This window comes from Apium graveolens, chromosome 10 (assembly GCF_009905375.1).
Source record: "Apium graveolens cultivar Ventura chromosome 10, ASM990537v1, whole genome shotgun sequence".
NCBI classification, from domain to species: Eukaryota; Viridiplantae; Streptophyta; class Magnoliopsida; order Apiales; family Apiaceae; genus Apium; species Apium graveolens.
The window spans coordinates 92,177,945-92,203,403 of record NC_133656.1 but is presented as its reverse complement, the minus strand read 5'-3'; the positions used below and the strand labels follow the sequence as shown (position 1 = coordinate 92,203,403).

General features: G+C 34.1%; 1 protein-coding gene and 1 non-coding gene across 7 annotated transcripts; one reads left to right on the top strand and one right to left on the bottom strand.

Moving 5' to 3' along the window:
* Positions 1-15,939: 15,939 nt before the first annotated feature.
* LOC141690362 (uncharacterized) lies at positions 15,940-25,207 on the top strand. 6 transcript variants are annotated; one of them, XM_074495164.1, is made up of 8 exons: positions 15,940-16,387; positions 16,946-17,002; positions 17,197-17,272; positions 17,485-17,564; positions 17,935-17,984; positions 18,080-18,164; positions 18,319-18,417; positions 19,761-20,230. In XM_074495164.1, exons 1-8 carry the CDS (start codon positions 16,139-16,141, stop codon positions 19,977-19,979), a joined length of 915 nt encoding a protein of 304 aa, XP_074351265.1. In that variant the 5' UTR covers positions 15,940-16,138; the 3' UTR covers positions 19,980-20,230. The 6 variants fall into 6 exon arrangements, with proteins under 6 accessions (XP_074351265.1, XP_074351268.1, XP_074351267.1 ...); XM_074495167.1 differs by lacking the exon at positions 19,761-20,230 and adding an exon at positions 24,978-25,207 and having other exon boundaries at positions 15,942-16,387; XM_074495166.1 differs by having other exon boundaries at positions 15,942-16,387; positions 19,757-19,936.
* On the bottom strand, positions 21,292-21,398 carry LOC141694946 (small nucleolar RNA R71). Its single transcript, XR_012564224.1, has one exon. It is a non-coding gene; the product is annotated as a small nucleolar RNA R71 (small nucleolar RNA).
* Positions 25,208-25,459: the final 252 nt, after the last annotated feature.

The window sequence follows — 25,459 nt, the reverse complement described above, 5'->3', positions numbered from 1 at the left end:
TTATTTGATATGTCTAAATATGCAGCAAGAAGTGCTACTTGTTTTGGTTCCTCTTATGTTGATAAATTTTAGACATATATATTAAGTTGTATAAATTTTAGTTGGAATATGGAGATGCATATGGATGGGTGGATTGGATTTTGTTTGTAGATATATGGATGTTGGTTGTTTGTTGGACGTCGGAAAGGTTAGATGTTGTTTGTCGGAGAATGTGGTTGGATTTTTGTTGTAGACACGGAAGTTGATTTAGTATATTTATGGTTGTTTGTTGGATGTTCATTTAGTATATTTTTTTGCTTTTGTCTAGGTTTATGCACAAATGCACAAGCTTATTTTTTTTAATAAAAGAACTCAAACATCGGTTCTTTTTATAAAACTGATGTGAAGCAACTAAAAATACATCACCTGCTTAAACTAAAAATGATGTCTAAACTAACAAAACAAATTGAATTATAGGAATGAAAACGATGTCTAAAATGTTAAAACACATCGCTTTGTGCAAGTATATAAAAGTAAATCAAAAGAAAACTGATGTCTTCCACAACAATGTACATCGATTTAACTTACACAACCGATGTTAAAGTAGAAGTTTCACATCACTTTCTCCAGTAAAATTGATGTTATAAGTTATGTTTAACGTCGGTTGAGTAAATAAACCTATGTAAAATATAGAGTAAGACATCAGTTTTTTAAGAATCTGATGTCTATCAGTTAAAAGTTCTTCCATGTTATATGTTTATAGTGCTTTTTAACCTCCTAAATACCATTTTTCACAATCTAGTTTTAACATGTTATTAAAAAAAGGCTAATTATACACCAGTTTGCCAACAAAACCGATGTCTATGTACATCTTTAACATCGGCTAAAAACCGATGTTAAAGACCCCTACCTTTCTCTACACATGGGAAGACATCGGTTTGAAAAAAAAAAGACATCGGTTTATAACTGATATCTAAGGGAATTTTTCTAGTAGTGAGTCTACATAATTTTCTTCTTTGTATTGCTCCTTTTCTAGCTAGAGTTACTCCCCCTCAGCTAGAGCTGTGACTTCTGTAGATTGTTCCCATAGAGTTGTTCCCCGTCACCTTGAGCTATGACTTCTATCTTCTGTCTATTCAACTTTACTTCCCCCCATTTTTATTAGCATCAAGGGTTTAAAATAATAGTAGTTTCAAGAGTCTTTGATTCACTTTGAGGATTTGAGAAGATTGACTGCTTTAAATAGAAAATGAGTTTGTGCAGCTAGAGTGTGACATCTTGTCTTGTACTTTGTATCAGCATTCTGATGTAAGCACAAAAGATCTTCATGTAGCATCCAGTTGTATCTGTAATTCACTCATATTCTCTATTTTCTTGCATCAGGGACTCCCCTGGCTCATACATCTCACACTCTTACCATCACCTACTAAGGTGAAACAATCATCTTTTACTTGCAGGGCTGAAAGAATTGCCCTGCCTCTCATTCACTCCTCTTTTTTTGCCTGCTTTAAAAAGCAGTCTCTCACTTTCAGTGTTTTCACTCCCTTTCCTCAGTCCTAGGAGTGTTAAAAATTATTATGTTCAGCAAACTGCACAAGATTTGCAGACTATACCATTATCAACTGCTATCAGATAGTTGTTAATACACAATTTGACTTGTAAATGGCTATGCCAGAAGACTAGCCATTTATGAACTAGCACTTTTCAACAACTGAAATATAGTCATTGATGAAGAGAAACGAATAACAGTTGAGAGTGTCATAGTAGTTGAAAACTGTGAGAATTGATTAACATTTGAAGAACAGAGTTTTAACTGACTATGCCTAAAATGAGAGACTGATGTTATAATATATCATCCAGAGGATAATGAACACCGGTTTTAAAATATGTCTTCACCATGAATTTAAGATTTGCACTATTAATTTTGAGGTCTTGATAAGTACCCAAATTCAGAAGAAAACTGGATGAGCTGTTTGGGTGTATTTGAGGAGATGTTTTCAGATTTGATGAGTTTGGACGTGATTCCTCATTAACAAGCATCACATCAATCTGAATTTATGAAAGACATTGTCTCAAGAAATGAGATGCCTCTTGTTCTAAAATGTATAGTTGTACTCACTGGAGAAATGATTCAGAATCAAGGCATTCCTGTGGTTATGTGGATGTGTTCTTTATTTTCATAAAGCTCCAGTACCCTAAAGAGGATTTGGATGTATCTTCCACTTAGATAATATTCTCAAACCTTGGTTCCATTTGGAAGGGACCACCACAAATGTGGATTTTCCAACTTGATGAATCAAGTTAGTTGAACTTATTATCTCAATACTTCAGTGAAGTATATGATAGACAATAGTTATGAGGGTTGTTGTTCAGTTAAACCGAACCTCCATTTGAATAGGAGTGGATTTGAATGATTTCCGCTTAGAAATATCATTCTCAATCCATGTAGCCATTACAGGTCTACTTGCACCTAAAATTTGCTAGATATCCTAGGTCTTCACTAAAGAGTGATGAAACCCTTGGTTTTGATGTGGCATCATAAAGGTCTATCTCAGCATGTAACCTCTAGCCAAATCTTGATAAGGGTTCTAAGTTAGAAAGCACAATGCACGCATTATGTTTCATGAATGCTTGGCTTAGCAATGAACCTGATTTGTTGATAATTTTAATTTAAGCAACTCAAACAAGTTGAGCTTCTTGATTAGAGAGTAAGTGTTGATATTTAAAGAAGGTTTTAATCAGAGCTGAGTTTTGGCAACATTTTCTGAAGAAAAGAAAATGCTTCAAGTGATGAGATTCTCAATTACAAATACCTGCTTCACATTGAACTCTACTGGTTTGTGAGGTGATTCTTTGAGGAAAGTACAAATATTCATTCAATACACTAGTATCTTTGAGGAATATAACTAGGCAATGTACTCAAGAATTACAGGGCAGTTGTTTTGTCTTAGAGAGGCTTCTATATCACTCAACTCACATGATTTGTTGTTCTGACTGTTTTCTTTGTAATTCGATCACTTATATTTTGAAAATTAAGATAAGAAGATGGTTAATAACTTGTAGGATCCCTTAAATTTACTCATTTAAGGTCAAGTTATTTACTTCTGGGTAACATAAGTGATAATTGTACTATTTTAGTTTCAACTATCTTTTGACATATTTAAATAGTTGCAGATCATTAAGTGCTATTGATTAATGTTGATCATCAGTTCAACAAGCTTTCAAAAGATAACTCATAAAAATATTCATGCTAAACATGAGTTAAATACTTGAATAATTCAGTAACCATGATTGGAATAACAATCTGATAACATATAACATATAATTTGAAAGAACGTTTTGCATAACAATTGTTCTTTAACAGTGAGAAACCTAAAATTCCTTCTCAACTCAACCCTACTATCTAGTAAGCTAGATCCTATCATTGGATGAGGAGAAAGAACCATTTGAGCCCCATCACCAGTGTCATTCCTCCTAGAGTTAGCGTGGAAGGCGGCAATAGCAGCAGCCATAACGACTTCCTCTCTGGCTCTTTTCTCATTAAGTGCTCTCCTGATATGACCCAGAACGATGGGTATTTTTTCTACTGATATCGGTCCACTGAAGATCATTCCTTCTACTACAACTTTGTTGATTTCATGACGAAAAATGATAGATATTGTGAGAAGGAAGACTGAGCGATGAAAATTGAGGATGAGGAAATGGGTGGTTGATGATGAAGAGAATGAGTACCCAAATATTTAAGATCAAGAATGTCTTAAATACTCCTTTTTGGCTTCAGATGATGCATCTAATAGTACATAGAGGATGCAGGAGAGGGAGTCAAAATTTGAAGTGGGAGACTATAAAGTCTAAGCACTAATGATATCGATGTAAGACCAAACATGTTATGAAAAGAATATAATTTATTCAGAGGGAAGAATAATCAGAAAATATATACATCCCACTCTCATACATTATCTTGGATATGTCAACAAAGAAAGGACATATGAATATGAAGATGCATATCTAATTATCTTAAGACACTTTACAAATTAAGATTCGATATATTGCTACCTCTAGAGACTGGAAAACATAGATGAGCATGAAGATGCACTACTTCACATTATTCAAGCAAGTCATTACCCTTATCATGATATAGAAGGATGTGTAAAGATGACTTACTTGAGCAGGACTTTAGTCTTAATCATCCTCTTTTTGAAAAAGAAGATCTCCTTTTGATAAGACTTTTCAACTTTTCTTTCCTTGAGCTTGTTGATCTCCTAGGTCCTGTAAAACTCATCTACACAATATTTTACCCATATATTAGTAATGATTACTGAATCATCCAAATGGAAAAAGTGTTATGACTGATTGATTTGAGCATCCTCTTAGACTTGAGCTAGAATCAATTAATCAGTTGATCCTTGATTATTAGCAATAAATTGTATGACCACATAATTACTGCTGAATAAGGGTATCAAGATACATTATAAGAGGATAACTAATTCTCACTAGTTATTTTCAAACAAAGTTCACTATTAATCTCATTATATATATATATCATGATTTCCCAGTGATTAAAAAATGCTTCGTGTGTCATGATGCACTGAAATCTTCACTGCTACAGATAACCTTATCTGTTACAAATTGGTTTAAGTTAAATGTGAAGAATTGAGTAACATATCATTAACATCGTTCTATTGAAATATTCTTCATCTATAACTCAAACTAAATCAGACATTTTATCAAACCATGAAACCAACACATAACTCAATATCAGTATTTATTGGTTTCACATAAATATTGATACATCAATGATCAATATCATCAATATTTATCAGTTTTGAAGAAATTAAAAAATTATGATGTATGATTATTGCTACAAATGAATAATATTACAACTTACTTTTAGAATGCGAAGATTGGTGAGGACTATGTATTCTCAAAGTATTTTTATTTAGTCTACTTACAACCGTTGATGATAAAATGAATATCAATGACTAAGAACTAGCAGTTCATATGAAATTTGCTCATCTACTGCTAAATATCGTAGACTCCAAGTGTTCATTTTAACTATCAATGGCTCGAACTATCCATTGATAGTTAAAGTAGATAAAATCAGACTCATTATAATCCTAAAGCTGATATTACAGATTAGATCAGAATCATAATTAGATACTTGGCTACCTGTTTATATACAACATGATTATCAAAAATCATGGCATGTAACTAACTCTGTAATAAACATCCTGATTATGCGTTACAACTACTAGACAATTCATATAGTTGATCTACAAAATCCACAAGCATCAAAATGATTGAAGAATAGATTTTCATCAAAAATCAGAGAATATTATATGGCTCCTTGAAAACGTGTAGTGTGATTTCATCCTTTGATTTACAGTCAAATCATCAAAAATCAACACATTTAAACGATTTCACTACAACATCCATATTATATATTATGATTCTAAAACATTTAAGTTTAAACTGATTTTGAAAACCTACAAGCATCAAACTATTTGAAGAGTAAATTTTCATCAAGGTTCATAACATGCAATCTGGCTACTTTAAGCATATATCTGACGAAGATTGAAAAACATTTTGGCATACCTAGCTCACTAACCAACCTTTTGGAAGTGAATTCTGCTTGGTAGAGTTATTTGCTTGTTGTTGATATGCTTGACTTTTGATTACAAATTGAACCTTCAGTAAATGCAGAAGCTTCTGGTGATGTCTCAGTAGATTAAATTCATTCCAACTGTAAGCTAAAGTCAGCAGATTGACTTTTTGTACATGAATTCTGTGATCATCATCCAGCTTCAGTGTCTTCACTCACATTAGTAGAGATTGACACATTTTAAGCTTCATTGAAAGTTCAAGAGTTTAGTGTGTCTTCTAAATGGTGATAGTTGCTTGTAGATTCATTCCTGTCAATTTGTACACTGTAAAAACTACATCTAGACATCCAGTTTGATCAAACTCAAAGTCTTTAGATCATCAATTTTCAACAATTGATGATCCCTTGAGATATTAGAATATTTTCTTTAAAAGCTTATGAGTAGGAAAATACTGGAAACAGACTAAGAAACAAGAACATAAAAACGTGATAAATATAATCTTTAATATACTGTGAGTTTAAATATAGAGAGAACCAACTCAGTTCTTACATCTTTAAATGTTTACAAAAGCACACATTTTAGACAGATAAGAGTTGACATAAGTGATTTTGCAGATGTATAATCAATTAGGTCATACATCTAAAGAGAGATGAGCATACACAGTGTACATATTTCATCACTCACTTTAGTTTCTTGAAAATCAAGAAAGTAAGTGAGCCCACTTATCATGCTCGTTTTATATATAATTTTAACAAGATTTTGATATACCCTTTTTAAGAATCATCAAAAGTATATTCAAGGATATGTTATTCACACTAATATACAATTATTCAAGATAATATGTATTTTTATCAGAGAGAATATTAGGCATTTGTACCTCTTAGGAAATGACTCCTGGATAAATGCTGACAGTAGCAGTCATACCAGGCTCTAGATAATTGTGTTTGTTCACACAGTGCTTTCAGAAGCTAGTCCTCATGCTTCATCTTCCTTAAATCATCCAGATTCTAATATTGAGGTACAAAAACTTCTTCCTTAGGATCTTCAGTTAGGAAAGCACTTCATGTTCCACCTGGGTAGTTTTGAGAGCTGGCATGTGCTGAGTAGACATGAAAGATCTCGATTGCTTATGTCTTTGTCATCAGTGAGACTTTTCACTGTCAATCTTTTCTTCTTGCAGATAATCTTCAACTGCCTTAAATTAATTCCTTAAAGTCATGCCATTCCCATCTACCTTATTTCTGAGTGCTCAAAAGATCCCTCTGACAGACTTGTCTTTTGATCTAGGCACCAGCTCCTTAACTTTATTTGTCTCAAGTTGATTTGACAGATATTTCTTGAGTGCAAATCAAACTGATTCCAGAAGAGTTTCTTCCACCTTCTTGAGATATCCCTTGAGCATAGAATTGCTGAGTAGGTGTTCTTCTTGAAGTAGTTTCTCTGGTTCTTTTTCTGATAGATATCTCTCAAGAAGATGAGATGATAAAATGTCTGATTGTCTCTTTGTATTGATAAAAAAGAAATTGCCATTATCAAAGAACCATTTATGGGCTGCAGATAGTCAGGTATTCTTGAAAGTCCTCCTGAGTTGTATCAATAGTTGATGACATCCCAATTTTTGTTGACTGAGATCCCATAAATGGCTAGCTCTTTTTGATCAATGACTATCTTGATTAATTGATCAACAACTATTTCATTTTATTTTTCAACTGCTATTTCCACATGACTTGGATTAGTTGTTGACAAATTTAAGCTTTCTGAAAGTCAATTTTCTTATCTTTTCTTTGAGAAAATCTTCAAGACCATGATCTACCAATTCTTGAGTCTTCATGTTGTCAGATGCATCATGGATTGATTTCATAATAATTCTTCTTCTAAATGTCAGACTAAAGATTATATAAATTCTTCTTGATAAGTAGGTCACTGAAGTTTCTTCTTTTGCATAGACTCCGAGATGGACAAGAATCACTCCTTGATTCAAGATGAAGTATCTGTAGCCAAAGTCATGCAAAAACCTCCAGATTGATTTCTTTTCAGATACTTGATTGATAGAAGACATATTCCGATATGAGCCTTTGAATCAAATGGCTTCCTTCCAGAATTATCTTTGATTCTCCAAGTGTTGCTCTTCATGCATCTTTGAGTAGTTTTCTGCTCACTCTAGTTACTCCATTATGCTATAACGTCCTTGAAATAGAAAACTTAGGAGTTATTCCTTTCTTTGAGTAGAGTTCCTTAGTGTCGTTGATGTTAATCTCAATGGTCCTTAGTTCAAAGGACTCCAAAAATATCCAAGTAAGCATTGAGATGACATAGGTGATCATTGAGTAAAATTCTCTAGATACAAGACATGAACCGATCCCATTGGATTCAAATGTAGGAATTGTAGGTGATTGTCAAAAAATAACTCTGCCTTTTTCCTACACAGAATGTTCTTTTCCTTATCAGATTCATAAGTATCAAGATGATCATTCTTGGAAATATTCAATTCTGATTCTTCTTCTATGGAACACCTCTTGATTAAAGAATTTAAGTGTGGCATCTTCTGGTGATCTAGCCAATCTTCATCCTTGTTAGTCTTGCTCAGTAGACAAACCATTGATTCAACATCTTTTAAGGTGAGATCAGCTACATACACATCTCTTTTTCTCTTTCTAGATAAAAGGACCTTGTTATTATTCTTATTAATGACAACACATGATTCTTTTTCAAATGACTTTAAAGTTATTATCACATAGTTGGATGACACTTAGCAAATTATGCTTGAGTCCCATAACTAGTGCTACAAGATCAATGATGACATTTCCAAGTGAGATTAAGCCATATCCCACAGTGTGACCTTTGATGTCATCTCCAAAGGTGATGCTTGGGCCTACTTTTTCTTCAAACTTGGTGATCAGGGATGAATCTCCAGTTATATGACATGAACAACCACTGTCTATATACCAGACATTCTTAGGGATGGCAATTTTACCTGAACCGAAGGATACCTGACCCATTCTGATCCTTTTGGATTTGTCCGAACCTGATTTTTTGGATTTGGATCCGGATATGGATCTTATTTTTAGACCCGAAAGAGTTTGGATCTGGATTTGGATATTAGGTATACCGAACCGATACCCAACCCGAAACCCGAAATCCGTTCCAAACCCGATCCGAACCCGAAACCTGAAAAACATCCGATAGCATATTCTTATCTTGTAATTTTAAAACAATGATACATGATTTATGTACATCAAATATTAAATCTAATGTTTATAACCAGGATGTTGGATAATTATTGATAGTTAAATTTATTATATTTGACGCTAATATTGAATTATCTAAATATGTATAGTACTATTTTTTTAGTTAAATAAACGCACATCCATGAGTGAGTCGAACTTTTATCCTACATTCAGGATAGTAAGACCTTGATCACTGTACCAACCCTTTATTGACAATATATAAAGTACTACTTTTGTATTGTTAATTTTCAAAAAATATATTACTTAACACATTTGTATAATAATATAAATTTATTTACCTTTAATTAATTACTTTTAAAATATCCGAATTAATCCCCGAATCCATCCGAAACCCGAAAAACCAGATGGATGGATCTTTATTTTTAATATCCGGACCCGAACCCGATCCGAACTGAAACATAACGGATCATATTTGGATCTTATAAATATCAATCCGATCTGACCCGTTGTCATCCCTTGACATTCTTCCTCTTTCCATGCACATAGTAAAACCACTTCAAACTGATTTAGGTACCTAGATCTTTTTGGTGCTAATCATGTTGATTGCCTTCTTTTCTTTCAACCCTTTTGCTTCTTCAGAATTGGAAGGGTTAAGGTCTATTTTTACTCTTGGTGATGGTCTTTGAGCAAAAGGAATAGTGTTAAAGCCAGATGAACAATTTAAAAAGTGCATCTTATTGAATGAAGATGCGTACATGCTATTCTTTTCTTGCAAACTCTGAGAAGAGTAATAAGGATTATAATTAGTTGGCATGTTACTATAGTTCTGACTCAACACTCTAGGCACTCAATACTCTAGGCAAGTTTGGTAAGACATTCATAGGTATGAGTGGAATAGACATGTTAGGAGTGGTGATGATTTTACATTAGGTAGATAAGTGATTAACACTGCCACACTTGATGCAAGATTTTCTTGATATAAATTTGTCAGGAGTATGATTGTTAGGCTTGTTAATCTCTACTTTTCAATTCATGTTGTTCCTTCTACTTAATCCAATCCGAGATTTAAGTTCTTCCTTTAATCTTCAGTTGGATAAGTTTCATATGTTACTCTGCTCAACTCTCTTGATTTTGCTGCATTCTATTCTTAAAGAGATCTTGCTCACTGATTCATCATCTTCAACTATTGTATCCAGTTTGCAAGTATTGATACTTTCTTTCATCAAATAATGTTCATATCTTGATTTTTCTTTCTTTATTGTATAAAAATTATTTGTTGATGAACATTTATCAATAGAAACATCTTGTTCAAATTTCATATTCTCCCTATTTCAAGTCTCTTCACAGAAAGTTTTTATACTTTCAAGACCTATGAATACACTTGCTACATCCCTAGATTCCTTCCATTTGGCAATTACTTCTTTTTCAAGATTTAATTACCTATTAAGAATTTTTTCCTTCTTTAATATCCTCAGCAGTTCATCATTAGTAGCTTGGTAATTTATCTTAGCATTTTCATATTCAAGCAGCTACATTTCTAAAAAGTTGTTCCTTTTATATAACTCAGAATTAGAATTTTTAATTCTGATGTTTTCCCTTATAAGAAACTTCAGAGTGATATGCAAGTTGTATAATTCATAAGACATATCATTGACAGTTTCTTGACATTCACCATTACTTAACTTAGAGAGATCAGCTTTAATTACCTGATTACTGCTAGAGGATTCTTCTGGCGCACCATCTTTAGCCATAAGAGACATATTAAAAAATTCTTTGTTCAGGACAGGTATCTGGGCTTCTACCTCCTTCTTAACCATGATTGATTGAGTGGTCTTCAAGTCAAGATCTTTAAACCTTCTGTATTTTGAAGGATTGTTCTGATACCAATTATTATATACTAATAATCAACCAGGTTAATTTTTAGAAGGGGCGGGGGGGGGGTGAATATAAATTAAAATTTTCAAGTTAATTTGTGCATGGGAAAGGAAATATGAACATATGTTTATAATTTGAGGTAGGTTATTTTTTGACTTGGCACGTGAGGTTTTTTTCAAAAAAATAATCTATTAAAATTATAAATGTAATCTCACAACTATGGTTTTCAGTGTTTTACTCAGAGGAAGATATCTCTCTAAAGCTCTGTGAAAATGAAGAACCTATTCTTAGGTGAAACACTGCTACTACTTGATTTATAATCACCAAGTTACAAAGCTTGCTAGACTAAATATATTGAAGTGTTCGAGGTCCAGCAAGATTACTTCTTCATTCTCTTTCCCGTGATGCTTGACAAATGAGGATATATATTATCTTGATATTCAGCCTTGAATATCTCTCCAAATTTCCATGCACGGAAATGTAATGTTTCTTCTTTTTTAGAATCCAAGATCACATGCAAAGTTTGTCTTGGTTACTCATCTTCTTTTCTGAGATACCTATCGTTCCATATGTTATGACATTCCTAGGTTTGTGACCAATATCACGTCACTATCAGTAGCTATAATCTGCATTAGCCATTGACAACTCTTAATCGTAGAACTTCTTAGCCATTAGAGGTCATTCTATTACAGCTTCCCTTAGCCATTGATAATCACTTGATTAATAGTTGATAGGCTTACGTATATAGAAGTTGATGTTTCTCTTCATTTAGCAGTCGAAGATTCACTTCACTTAATCTAAATTACATGGCATCGAATATTTACACTTAGCCATCCTATTCTAGATTATCCATTGAGTCAACATGACTTGTGAATGAATAATTGTATTGCTATCTGTTTATTGAGATCTCAGACAAGATGTTATAATGACCACATTATTTGATGGGCTAATCCTCCAATTGCTATCCCTTAGAAAAGTTAACAATTGGAGGTTACATTCCATCTTAACATAATTATGCAAATGTAGTTTTGTTTATCATCAGAATTTAGGCTTAATTCCTAACAAATACAACATGTCTTGCTTACTAGTATTAGTAAAAGAAGTAAATTGAAACATAAACACGAAGGGAAGGAAGAAAAAAGACATTTGAAAGCTTCTTCTTTCAATCAACTGTTGATATTCTTATCATAACTTACATCGAAAACATTCAGATAGGGAAATCTGTAATGCTAAACTAAACCAGTTGTAAAATTTAAAATCTAAATTCTAACTTTGATAATATCAATCAAAATTTGATATTTTCGGACGTGACGCTTTCTAATAAATGAGCCAACAAATTTAATTACATACATGTACGTCGTCATTGCGTAGTTGAATCCTATTAACTCTGTTAGGTCACACATACTGTAGAGGGGGTGAATACAGTGTAAAGTACAATCAAATCGAACTTTAATATCTCAAGTAACAGAAAACAAACTTTATTAAAATAATAAACTCTGTTACAGTATGGAACTGTTACCTCTCATTGATGAACAAATATCACGAGAGCTGCTAGGGTTACTACGAATAATCTTCTCGAATATGATAACACTTATAGTGTAAACCCTATGTCTGTGTTTATATACTACACAGTTACAAGATAATCACTAATTGATATGGAATATAATTCTGCTTCCTAAAATATATCAATCAGATATCTTTTCTTCCAAGTATTCTATTCTTCATAGAATTCCTTCTTCATGCATATCTCTTCTTATGCTTATCTCGATCTTCTTTCCTTTAATCAGCTATTGTCCTTATCTGAATGTACTTCAGCACTTAAGTTCTGATATCCATCTTCTGATGATTATCTCCTGATAATATAAGTACTGATATCCTTAAGTCCTGACTTCCAGTAAGTACTGATTTATCCTGTTTAAGTAAGATCTGAAAACTAAACATAAATCATATTAGCCATGACATTATCAAATATATCCAAAAAACTCATTCTTAGCTAAAGGCAAGCTATTCGACCCCATTCATGACCTTCTTTTATCTCTCCGTACTACACACAATTGAGTAATAACCTGATTTTATTTAATTCAATAAGATGTCGACTAGATTTGGCTGCTATGAGAATTTTGCTTATTGATCGATTAATTTTTACCGTTTATTGTGTGCTAAATTACTAGTTCTCATCGAACGCGTAGTCTTCAACAATGCTACACGTCCAGACACATGCTATACGTCCGAAAATATCAAAAACTGTTTTCAGTCTTCTATATAAATCACTCAACCAAATTTATTTTATTTCCAGTCATCAATGTTTGTTGTCCCAAAAGTCTGGATATCAACTACATTAAATACAACCTAAGGATTGAAGTATTTATTAATTAACAAAATCACAATTGAGCAGAAATCTTGAGCTGAAGTATCAAATTGATGGTCTCATTTTAAATATTATCAAAAACTCACAATAATATCAACATAAAAACTATTTATACGAAATTAAGATAATAATAAAATAATATATTACCTCAAGTTTCATGATTGTTGTAGGGATGAATCAAAATCTAAACCTAATTAATAGTATGAATTGATGCAGTGGGGCTCTGATCAAATTGCAGCTCGTGTGTAAATCCCAATCTCTCTTCACCAATCTTAGGTTATGGGCATCACCAATATTCAACAATCATAGGTTATGCTCTCTTCTTGTGTTATTAACTGCTGTCGAGAAAGAAAACAGATATAGATGGAGACCCAAATAGATGGAGCCGTTATATATTGTTAATTTTTTTAAAAATGTCAAAATATGGAACAATATAGCGTTTTTGGTCTTTACCAAAATATTGGACTATGTAACGTGATGAAGTGACATTTTGGGCTTTTTTTGTCCCCGAAAAGTGACATTTATTGCATTTTTTATTCACATGGTGACATTTTGGTCCATTTCTCCTTATTTGAGAATTTGTTTTTATCTCGTAAAACTTAGGTAAGTCAAGTTTATAAACATTATTCTCAAATTAAAATCTAGTTTATAAGTGTGTGGAACGAAAACCATTCCCATGTTACACCAATTTAAATACTTACAAAAAAATTAAACATCTATTTAGTATAACCATGATTACAAATTTTTGAATAGAAATTAATCGGTTAAGGTACAAATTTTTAATTTATCAGTGACTTTTAAAAATCGAATGATTTATTAGTGATTTATCGACAATTATTAAATATGATATCGATTATCGGCTATTTATGGGTAATTTTTTTAAAAATCATGAGTATATTACAAAAAATGTAATGATCATGTATAAGTAGACATATTTAATTTTGCCCTAAGACCAAAATATGGTGCCTTATGTTCTATTAGGAGTAAATCAAGCATTACGGGCATATATATTATATTATAGTTTTTAGATAGTTAGAAATTTTATTAAAACAAGTATTAATTTGTAAGACATATAATCCCTAAATTTCACTAATAAAAAAAAGAATTTCACTCCTGCTAACAAATTAATAGTGTTGTGAGAGAAATTTGGTTAAAACACCCTGAGTGAATATCGCCGAAATACCGAGTTTTGCCCTTGGAAGTCGGGCGTTGAGTCTGATATGTTCATCCCAAGCTTTAGCTTCATGTTTGCAGCTTCAGGATCGTCTGCCATAGTGGGTGGAGAGATGTGGCGTCGTTGAGACTGAGTTTGTAAGGTTTCCGGACATGTGAGGCGGAGTAAGTCCTATCCGGCCCTGGAGATGCCCGAAAATGTGTATTGCTCCACTTTCTACGTAATTCACGTAGAATAAAGTGAGAATCAACCCTTAAAAAGTGCATACATATCCTATATTTATTGGATTCAAATCTGATGTAATTCTTAGGTTTAGGACTTCTTTGCTTGAAGAGAAAACCACATTTTGATAAGCCAAATCCACTATTCTAGTCGGATCCAACTGCTGAGAGGTGAGTTTCCTAGTGTACTTGCGTAAGTACAACATTAATATTCCTCCAAATTCGTGTATAATGCATATCAAGTATGCGTAATAGTTATCACGTTTGTGGTGATAGAGAGCAGCTATGAGTCCATTTATTGATGTTGATTCTGTACTCCTAAATTCTACGAGGTATCCAACTTCAGCTTTTCATAATCGGATGAACCTTATCATGTAGCTTGTCTCACCTGTAGCTAGAGGTGGCCAATTGTGCGGGTTTGAACCGCACAACCGGGACCGGCTCGTTCTAAAACCGGTATTTATTCGGCCCGGTTCGGCTCGCTAAAAACCCGCACAATTTGTCTGAAGGAACGAGCCGATTACGAGTTAGGAATCTGAAAACCGGGACCGAGCCCGCACGGCACGCACGAACCGAATGAACCCGCACGGCCCGGTTGAACCGCACGAACCCGCACGGCCCGCTTGCGATTGACAACACGCACCAGCATCTCTATTCCGTTCTGTCCTCTGTATCAAAGCAACTGTCCTTCTCTGTAACAAAACATAGTTAAATTTGTAATTTTAACTAGTGATCATCTCTAGAAAAAATAATTAATGTAATTTTTATTAATATTTTTTTGTTTACTTAATTTGTAATTTTTTAATATTTGATACGGTTTGTTCCGTTTTTGTAGAGAGGAGTCCTCTCACATCATTTGCAATATTTTTAAATTAATAAAATTTATATAAGGTGTCGTCCTCTTTCAACCCAAAAAATTAAAATAGTAAAATTATTATTGTACCAAATAAAAAAATCAAGTAATTATGAAATATATTATTTAACAGAAAAATTAAAAACATAAAATCGAATTATTTACTATGTAAATAGAAGCCAATAATTATTTTTAATCCAATAGACTAGTAGGTGGCTAAAAGGTGTCTACCATATATCTATTAATACTTATAAATTACTAATATATTACAAATTTACAACAGACAGCTAATAGTGTTACACAACTAAAAGTGTTACAGTGGTGTGACACGACCAGAAGAAAAGAAGGTTGGTCCTCTTTCAACTCGTACGGCCCGAGCCCGTGGTTATTCGCTTGCGGTTATTAGTCCGACCGGTCCCGAATTCTGTTTCTTCAACTTGAGCCCGGTTCACAGAGTTACGGGCCGGTTCAGTGTTCTGTCTTCGAGTGTTGAACCCGTGTGCGGCCCGGCCCGACACGCACGGACCGCACAAGTGGCCACCTCTACCTGTATCTAAGCCTAATAATCGTATTCATGCTTGATCCATACCAATTGGGCCTAATTTCTTTACTTTGACTTAAATTTAACCCCTGTGATATTTTGGACACAACAAGTACAACCATGTTTGTATTTCTTTTTTGTCATTTCACAAACTCAGGAATCAGGATCACAAATGAAAAGCTTTCACAATTTTCAATTTTCTTCCTTCAGGCTTTATTTCCTTTCAGTTGGGCCACTAATCCTGAAGTAAACAATTTGGGCCAGGCCAAATATAAAACCACTTCAATCTGCATCTCCCACTTTCACTTTTGTTGTTGTTTTTCTTGAAACATAAAAATGGTATCTTTAAGCTCCACAACAGCCATGCCAATGGTTCGACAAGCTCTCACTGTTTTCACTAACCCTTTTCGTTATTACACAATACCCACTATATTGTTTATCCATAAATCACCAAAACGACATCGTTTTAGCTGCCACTACACTCATAGTTTATCTGCTATTTCTGACCCGAAACCATGTATTCGGAGCCCCGAAGCTATTGCCTTGGAGTACTCGGATCTTAATCTTCCCCATACCACTTCTGAGGTCAAATTTTCAAAATCTTTTTAAAAAAATTGAAATTAAATGCATTTGTATGTTTTTGTTGTGTACTTTTAATATTAGTATCATTGATGATTATTTAGAAGCCCTTTAAATAATAAGATTTTTTTGGGTTTTTTGGTGTATATATCAATGTAGGTATTGCCATGTACAAGCTAATCTACTGTAAAGAATACAAACTAGTTTAATCGTAGTTCGTATATAAAAATAGAGAGGTTGTTTCGGTGAAGACCACCGGTTATTTGTATGGTTAGTGAATAATATGTTGATGTTGTGAACTACATTTTACTATTTATTTGGATTTTGCAAGAGAGTAAATTTGTTGTTTAAGATGAGTTGTAGTAGAGCTTGACCGTATGCATGTTTTATCAACATGTTTATAGTTGAAGTTGATGATATTTAATTATATACGAGATTGGGATACATTATCAGTAGTGTGGCTAGTTATGTAATACATTCTTGCTGAAATGTAGTTTTTCTTAATTGTTATCTTTAATTTAGATTGTAAATTTCAAATTATATGTATGGATATTGGTATTGCAGGAAGTTGGTCATGTTCGAATCCGTCAACATGTTAACCCTCTGAGCTCATCTTTTGCGGTACTTCTCGCAACACACACCTCAACTGATAGCTTCATGTATAAATATTCTAACATTCTTCTTTGTATTTGTTATGTGCTTTGTTTTGGCGATTTTGTAGTTTTGTATTTATTGTTTTTGGACTATTTCCTTAATCAAGGAAGCAAATGCTGTTGCTTATTCCGCTATAACTCATTTCCAAAAAAATTATTTAGACTCCTGCAGAAGTGCCTAACTGGGATGAAGTGTACAAAGATACAACATTTCCACTAATGGTGGATATAGGGAGTGGTAAAGGACTTAACTTTCTCCTCTAAATGACTTAATTGTTGGCAATTATGAATACTGAATGTAACCTTTCATCTCACAATTATGGTAAATACCTCACTACTTGAACATGCCAGAATTATTGGGAGTCTCATAGATAAAAAAACCAAGGTATATAGAGATATTATTGATGGTGGTTGGTGTTTTATTCTTTCTATTAATGCAACATATTGAAGGAAGCGGGAGATTTCTTATGTGGCTTGCTAAAAGAAATCTGCATTCAAAGAATTATTTGGGATTGGAAATACGAAAAAAGGTATGCTGCTAATTAAGGTACTAATGTTCATTTGATTTGAGAATAAGGAGTTGAGTTTGCTCAATAGTTAAGGGGCTCAGTTCATGACCAAATGGTCATGGTTCGACTCTTTATTCTGATGCCGGGGGATCATTTACAGAAATAGCCTCTCTACTCAAGCTACACTCTTGAGTAGAGGTAAGAGCTGCATACATCCTACTCTCCCCACAACCTGCTCTACAAGTAGGTTATATAAAGTATGTTCCTTTCCTTGCATTTGCTTGAAGGAGGACGTATTTTAGAAAGGATGTATATTTACTTTGGCCCTCCTTTTTCTGTACATGAATTTGAATTCATCATTAAGTAGCAATATCTCTTTTTCAATGTGCAGTTGGCCATGCGTGCTGAAGATTGGGCGAAGGAGCTAAATCTTAGGAATATGTAAGCCTTTTATATCTTCTTTTTTCTTTTTTTTTGGTTGCAAAAATATGAAGTCCAATTATTTAATTGTAAAGTTAATTACATATCAAATGCAGACATTACATGTTTGCAAATGCCACAAATTCCTTTAAGCAGCTTGTTTCGACATACCCTGGACCCTTAATATTAGTTTCCATACTGGTGAGTGTCTATGACTTTCTATTGTCTAATGAAAGTATATTATGTGGCTGGCCTACTAAGTTTTTTTCTTTTTTCTGAATAGTTATATCTGGGATGAAAAATGATTAGTTTGATATAGTAGAAACCTTGTTGATATAGAATCATACAACTGCAGTGTCCAGATCCTCATTTTAAGAAGAAACATCATAAAAGAAGGGTATTACAAAAGCCGTTGGTGGATTCGATTGTAAATTGTTTAGCCCCTGGGGGACAGGTATGCAATAGTTTTGAATATTTTTTTATTATTTGTTAGCAACTTTTCCTTCTCTGGCACAATTGATTCTTCTTTCTGGTAGTTAGATCTTATAGTAACTGTTGTTGATGATCATATTTGGTGATATATATATATAATATGCTACTATAACTATTACTCAGCAGGTTTTTATTCAATCTGATGTACTTGAAGTAGCAGTAGACATGAGAAATCATTTTGATGCTGAGTCGGATACACTTACACATGTTATCAACACTGACTCGAGTGTTTTATGTGATGATGATGGTTGGTTAGTAAGTAATCCAATGGGGATAAGAACGGAGAGAGAGATTCATGCTGAACTAGAAGGTGCAAAAATTTACAGAAGGATGTATCAGAAGCGGATATAGTTGACCCTAATATGTCCTCTTAGTTTTACTTGCTAGAATTAGGAATGAGGACATTAGACAGTTTCTTTGTAGCTTTTAGACTTGCTTTTCAGTTTTCTTAGGTCAGCCCTTCTCATGAACGCTGCCCACATGCCGACTATTTTGACCTAGCAAAGATACATATGCTTTTAGTCCTCGCTTCTGGAGTTGTTCGTTGCAGTCTGCCAGAAACTACATGGATTTATCGCCCATTAAGCATGCAACTTGTATCAAAATCAATGTTGATGCGGCTGTTGAAAGTGGTGAATCAGGTGTTGGGTTAGGAGCTTTTGCTCGTAATGTGTGTGGATTGGTGATTGCTTCTAAATCTTCATAAATCTCGATCCGCAACCATAGAAAGATCTTGAATTGGCTTACTAATGCTCCTATTGGTGTTCTGCTAAAATTTTAGCTTTTTAGGAGGGTCTTTCTCTTGCTTGTTCTTTGGGTTGTAATTTTTCTATTGTATCTAATTGTGCTAATGTGGTGAATATTACTTCTTCTCAAAATATGTGCAGTGATATGGATGTTGTTATCTCGGATGTTAAGTTGTTAGTCTCTACAACAGGATGTAAAATTTTGAAATTCATTAGGAGAGAGGCAAATTTTGTTGCTCATGTAGTAGCTAAACACTAGTTAATTCATAAAGAGCGTGCTATATGGAATGAGGGATGTGTCTCTGCAGACCTAAAAATCTACATATAAATTGGAGTATAAATCGGATGCATCTTTATATACTTTTTTAAATAGTTTATGTATACATATATATAGTTAGTTAGATCATGCTTTTTATATATTTAGTTAGTTAGGTCATGCTTTTTTTCACAGTTAGTCGGATGCTTTTTTTTTGTGTATAAATAATTTTACCTTCATATCCGCCGCTGATGCGAGATTTCTACAACACTGCACACAACTAAGTTTGATATTTATAGCTAGGTGTCAACAGGAGATGCTCTGCCTGAACTTGCGAAAGTAATGGTGAAGTTTGAACCGGATGTGCTTTGTGAACAGTTAGATTTTGAACGGGATGTATCTAGTGAATCGGTGGAGGCTGAAACGGAGGATTTGGGTGTACTGGGTGCTGATCAGGAGGAGGCAATGCTGGTGAGGGCTGAGAGGACCAGTCTCGCTCCGACTTATTTGGTGGCTTTCTAAAGGTGTTGCTTGCTTGAACCATTTTTAACTCATGTCTCATTGTATTAACAATCAACGTTATTATTATTGCCTTCCTCAAATTCTCCACTTTCACAACTTCTGTAGAACTTTTAGTTTTTTTTTCACAAATGTTTGCTTTCTTGGAAAAACCAGACACTTGTGCCATACATTGTCTTGTAAAAAACTAAGTTGTACAGAAGTTGTGAGAATGGAGAAGTCGAGAAATGCAATTGTAATAATTTTAGTTGTTACTACTATGGCTTTTGTGTCTGGAATAGTTTAAGGAGGCCGCGCCTTTGACAAGTCACGACTATCCTCTCAGCTAGCGCCAATATTGTCTCCTCCCAACTCCAGCATGCCTAAACCCTCATTTTCAGCCTTTTGTTCACAAGGCACATCCCGTTTCTAACAGTTCATAAGGCCCATCCGGTCCAGATTTCACCATTAATATTGATTATTACTGCAGTTTGGTATATTTCTCCCGTGTATCCATCTTTAGGTTGTACAAGCAAAAAAACTATATTACTGCAGTTTGGTCTCAGGCTTGATGAGTTTGACACTTGAATTGCAACAATTCTGTTTTTTCTTTGCACCTGTTTATGCACCTGGTAAAAGCTTAGCTGTTGCACATAAACTTTTTCTTCCACCTCACTATTAAGGAATGCACTCTTAATATCCATTTGATACACCTTAAAATTTGAGTGTGCAGCAAATGCAAGAAAGATCCTTATTGCTTCAATTCTTGCAACTGGAGCAAAAGTTTCATCATAATCAATTCCTTCCTCCTGTGAGTAGCCTTTTGCAACCAACCTTGCTTTGTTTCTGGTAACAATTCCATTTTCATCCATTTTGTTTCGGAACACCCACTTTGTTCCAATAACACTCATGTTCTTTGGTGCAGGTTCCAGCTCCCAAACTTTGTTTCTTTCAAACTGATTTAACTCCTCTTGCATAGCAGATATCCGATTAGGATCAAGTAGAGTTTTCTCAGTTTTCTTAGGCTCAACTTGTGAAAGAAAACATGCATGAAGACATTCATTTGCAGTTGCACTTCTAGTCCTCACTCCAATAGTTGGATCACCAATAATTGCTTCTCTTGTGTGACTCTTATCCCATTTCCTGGTGTGAGTTTGTTGACTTGAATTTTCTGCATTTTCTTCACCATTGGCATGACTTGCAGAACTTTCTCCTATTTCTCCCCCTGAGTTTGTGCTATCAAATTCAGGTGTTTGAGATGAGCTTCCAATTGCCAATAAACTTTTATGATAAATAAAAGTTCTTAACCAAATTCTTTCCTATGGCGAACACTGTTGCAATCAGAAACGCACTTACTCAATTTGCTCAGCAATTTGGATAATCTTTATGCGAGGCTTGGGATCGATATAAGGAGATGCTTAGGAAGTGTCCTCATCATGGGATGCCTGACTGGATGATCATTAATTGTTTCCAAAATGGTTTGGGTGCTACTTCTAGACCCATGCTTGATGCAGCATCAGGAGGAGCCTTGTGGGCTAAAAGCTATGATGAAACTTATGAATTGATTGAACTGATGACTGCTAATGAATACCAGAATCCTACTCAACAACTATCCCAGGGTAAGGTAGCAGGAATTCTGGAGTTGGATGCAGATACTGCTATAGCGGCTCAACTTAAGGCGTTGACGATGAAGGTGGATTCTCTGTCTAATTATGGAGTTAATCAGATCACTAGTGTCTGTGAGCTTTGTGTTGGTGCCCATGAGACTGATCAGTGTGCCATTTCTAGTGAATCGGCTCAGTTCATGAGCAACTTTCAGATGTCGCAACAACCTGTACCATCCATCTATCATCCTAACAACCGCAATCATCTTAACTTTAGATGTAGCAACACGCAGAATACGGTTCAACAACCTTATCAGCAGTACCCAGTAAAGCAGTACAACCTTCCTGGTTTTCAGCAACCACAATATGCAACAAGGCAACAACTCCAGCTGCAATAGGGCAATGAAAAATCTGAATTTGAGGAGTTGAGGCTCATGTGCAAGAGCCAAGCGGTTTCTATCAAGACCTTGGAAAATCAAATTGGGCAAATTGCCAATGCCTTGTTAAATCGCCCACCTGATACACTTCCTAGTGACACTGAAGTACCAGGAAAGAGGGAAGCAAAAGGAGCAGGTAAACGCAATTACATTGACGTCTGGGAAGGTTGCAAACCCCGAACATGCTCATGGTTCGGATGAAGAAGCTGTGACTGAAGAAGTAGTGCAGAAGGAGTGGTACTTTTACTAGATTTTTCAAATGCTGACATGCAATATGAATTTGAATTTTTTTAATATTTTTTTAATATAACTAAAATTGATATATCTTAACATCCCCGAGACAACTTTCATATAGCTTTCTAACTCAGAACCCCATCAAGATTTGGTTAAAGGCTACATGTTGAGGTAGCACATTCGTCCTTTCAGCACATTCATCCTTTAAGTAAAATATTACACAACTAACACCAATTTTTTTTACTAGTTATAAGCGGCCGACCCGAACAGTACAACAGCCACCTCTAGATGCTTCCATGTAACCTTATAGTGATAGAAAAAAGTGATTTGAGAAAACATACAGACAGATAAATAGGTCTACCCACCTCCGCCATTTCCTAAAAGGCTTCAAAAGCATAAGTTCGACAAGCAATTTGCCATGTTTTTGGAAGTTTTCAAGAAGATACCTTTTGTTGAAGCTCTAGAACAGATGCAGAGCTATGCTAAGTTCATGAAGGGTATTCTATTTCGGATTAAATCACAGATTTGAGCATGTTATTGAACTCCAAATCAGTCATATAATATATCAAAATCATCAGGAAGAGACTTTTCAACAGCGATTGTCGGTATATCTTCGGGAGGACATCCTACCATCTCGTCGACTTTGGTTGTACCTGAAATAAAACGAGCATTTGTAGCCAAAACAATATGATTTACTAGTATAACCAACAAGAATAGTGAACTTATACTCGCTACTGGTCTATCCATATTAAATATCTGTTTGGAAATATAATAGAGGTTCAACCTTAAAATTCCACAAGGTTTCAACGGATGATCAACTAAAGCTTCAATGGATGATCAACTAAAGCTTCAATAGATGATCAACCAGACTTTTGTCTACAATTACAACCTTTTCATGAGTGTCTTCTTTTCTCACTTTTATCTACTGATGATTTGGTTACCAAACAAGTTTCAAGACCATCAGTATTTGAATAAAGTTTGGCTTCATAAATGTTTCATGTCTATAAGCTTTGAAAACAATCTTCTTTGTGATCTTATGTACTACTTTACAGTGAGTATCATAGAACACAACATAGAAACCTCTGTCAGTAATTTGACTAATGCTCAACAAATTATGTTTCAGTCCATCTACCAGAGCTATGTTTGAGATGATAACATTTCCAATGATTATATTGCCATATCCCAGTATTTTTCCTACATTTCTATCACCATAGGAAACCATTGGGCCAGCTTTCTCTACATATTCTGACAACAAGGATTTAGTTCCAGTCATATATCCAGAACAACCACTGTCCAAAACAAGCACATTCTTCTTGTTTCCCTGTGATAAGAAATATGGAAATCAGTTAGAATTTTTAAGAACCCACACTTGTTGGGTCCTTTTGGACATCTTATGTATTTTTGTAGTAGAAAACGTCTTGTCAGGAATTGATCCATCAGGAATTGCTCAATCAGGATTTGTCTTGACGGTCTTAACTCTATAAGATATATGTACATTCAGTTTAGCAGTTCTATTTAAAACATCAATTTAATTGAATTTTGGTAAAAGATCATAATTTTTGTGATACAAATTATGATAATCTTTACAAGTGTAAATAGAATGCCAACTGCTACCACAATGAGAACAAGGGTTCTGTGGTTTGTAAAGTAGTGATCTACCCCTAATATCAGACTCAGGAATCTTAGTGACTTTCTTTTTAGGCTTCCTGCAATCATTAACAATATGATTAGTATTATCACAGTTAAAACAAGCTTTCCTAGGAGCATTAGGAATGTACTTATAGTTGTTTGCCTTATTTATTCCTTGTTTACCATTTCTACCTCTCTTAGACATAGACTTGTGACAGTTACCGGGTCAATACGACAGAGTTTATGTTATATAAAGACACCCATGCATTCAAACCAGATTCTTAAATAACATACATTTATAATTATTCAAAAATTATAATTATCTAATAAATAAATTACAATTTCTTATATGTTGAAATCGCATTAGCATAAACTAACAATTATATATATTTTTACTCAATCGAGACATAAGGAGAAGGAAAAGTTATTGGTCCTGAATTAGTTCAGCAAATGAAGGAAACAGTCTCCTTAATTCAGAAAAGACTTGTACAATTGTCAATCCAAAATAACCTGTTTAATCAATAAACAAATGCCAGCAGAAGATATTTAGCATCTATGACCCCAATTAATCCAAGATCTTTTAAGGTTACAGTTCTAGAAACAAGATATCCAATTTTCACAAATAAATTTTTCACTTTCTTTTAAAACTATTTTCAATAATTTACAACTCAAAACTAAACCCGCTAGTATAACTTTGAAAAGAAGCATACTAGTTCCAACTATACAATACACAACTATAATATAATATAATATAATATAATAACTTTAAATAATAGAACTTACGCTAGTCCGCAAACCCTGGACCAACCACTTTCCAAAAGCTTCCTCTTTGCTTCTTCGAATTACGCAGCTAAATAGCGCAAGCTAATGGTCAACCCATTAATTAAATTGTTGGTTCAATCGAAGATGAATGAATGACGTGATCTCCCTGACCATAACGTCCGCCTCTCTCATTTATCGGAATTACCTGAAGACTCTGGATGTATAACGTTAACATGGTTACAAGTTTATACACATGAGAATAATTGACTTCATTCACACACTATCACAAAGATTCTCAGACTGTCTTGTGTTCTCTACTACTCACTAAAATCAGTTAAATTATTCTCACATTGTAGGCCGAATAAAGGGCTGTTGAACGAAAACTGTACGAGCAGAAAATTGGTTCCAACATTTGGCGCCATCTGTGGGAACACGAGATTAAGTTCTGAGATATGAGACGATGACAACCAGTAATTCGATTAGGGTGCAAACCTAGATGTGTTGTTGCTCTCTGGGCTTTCTTTAATAAATATGTACTCTGAATGTTGAAACTTGTTAGACTTCTTAATTAGGAATTTACATGGATTTTGATGCAAACAAATAAACAATTAAAGGGATATTTGAGCAAACACTCGTTTTATATATATGAAACTGCTGAAATAGAAATGCTAAGTTACAGACTTGATAATATAACAATGTAAATATACATGGTGCTGGATAGGCCCAATATGAGATTCTACATGTCTGTTGTGTCATAAGTAATTCTCACAGTGATAATGATGTAATGGTTCTTCGACTTGAAATCATTATATTTCTATACGATGATTAATATACTTTG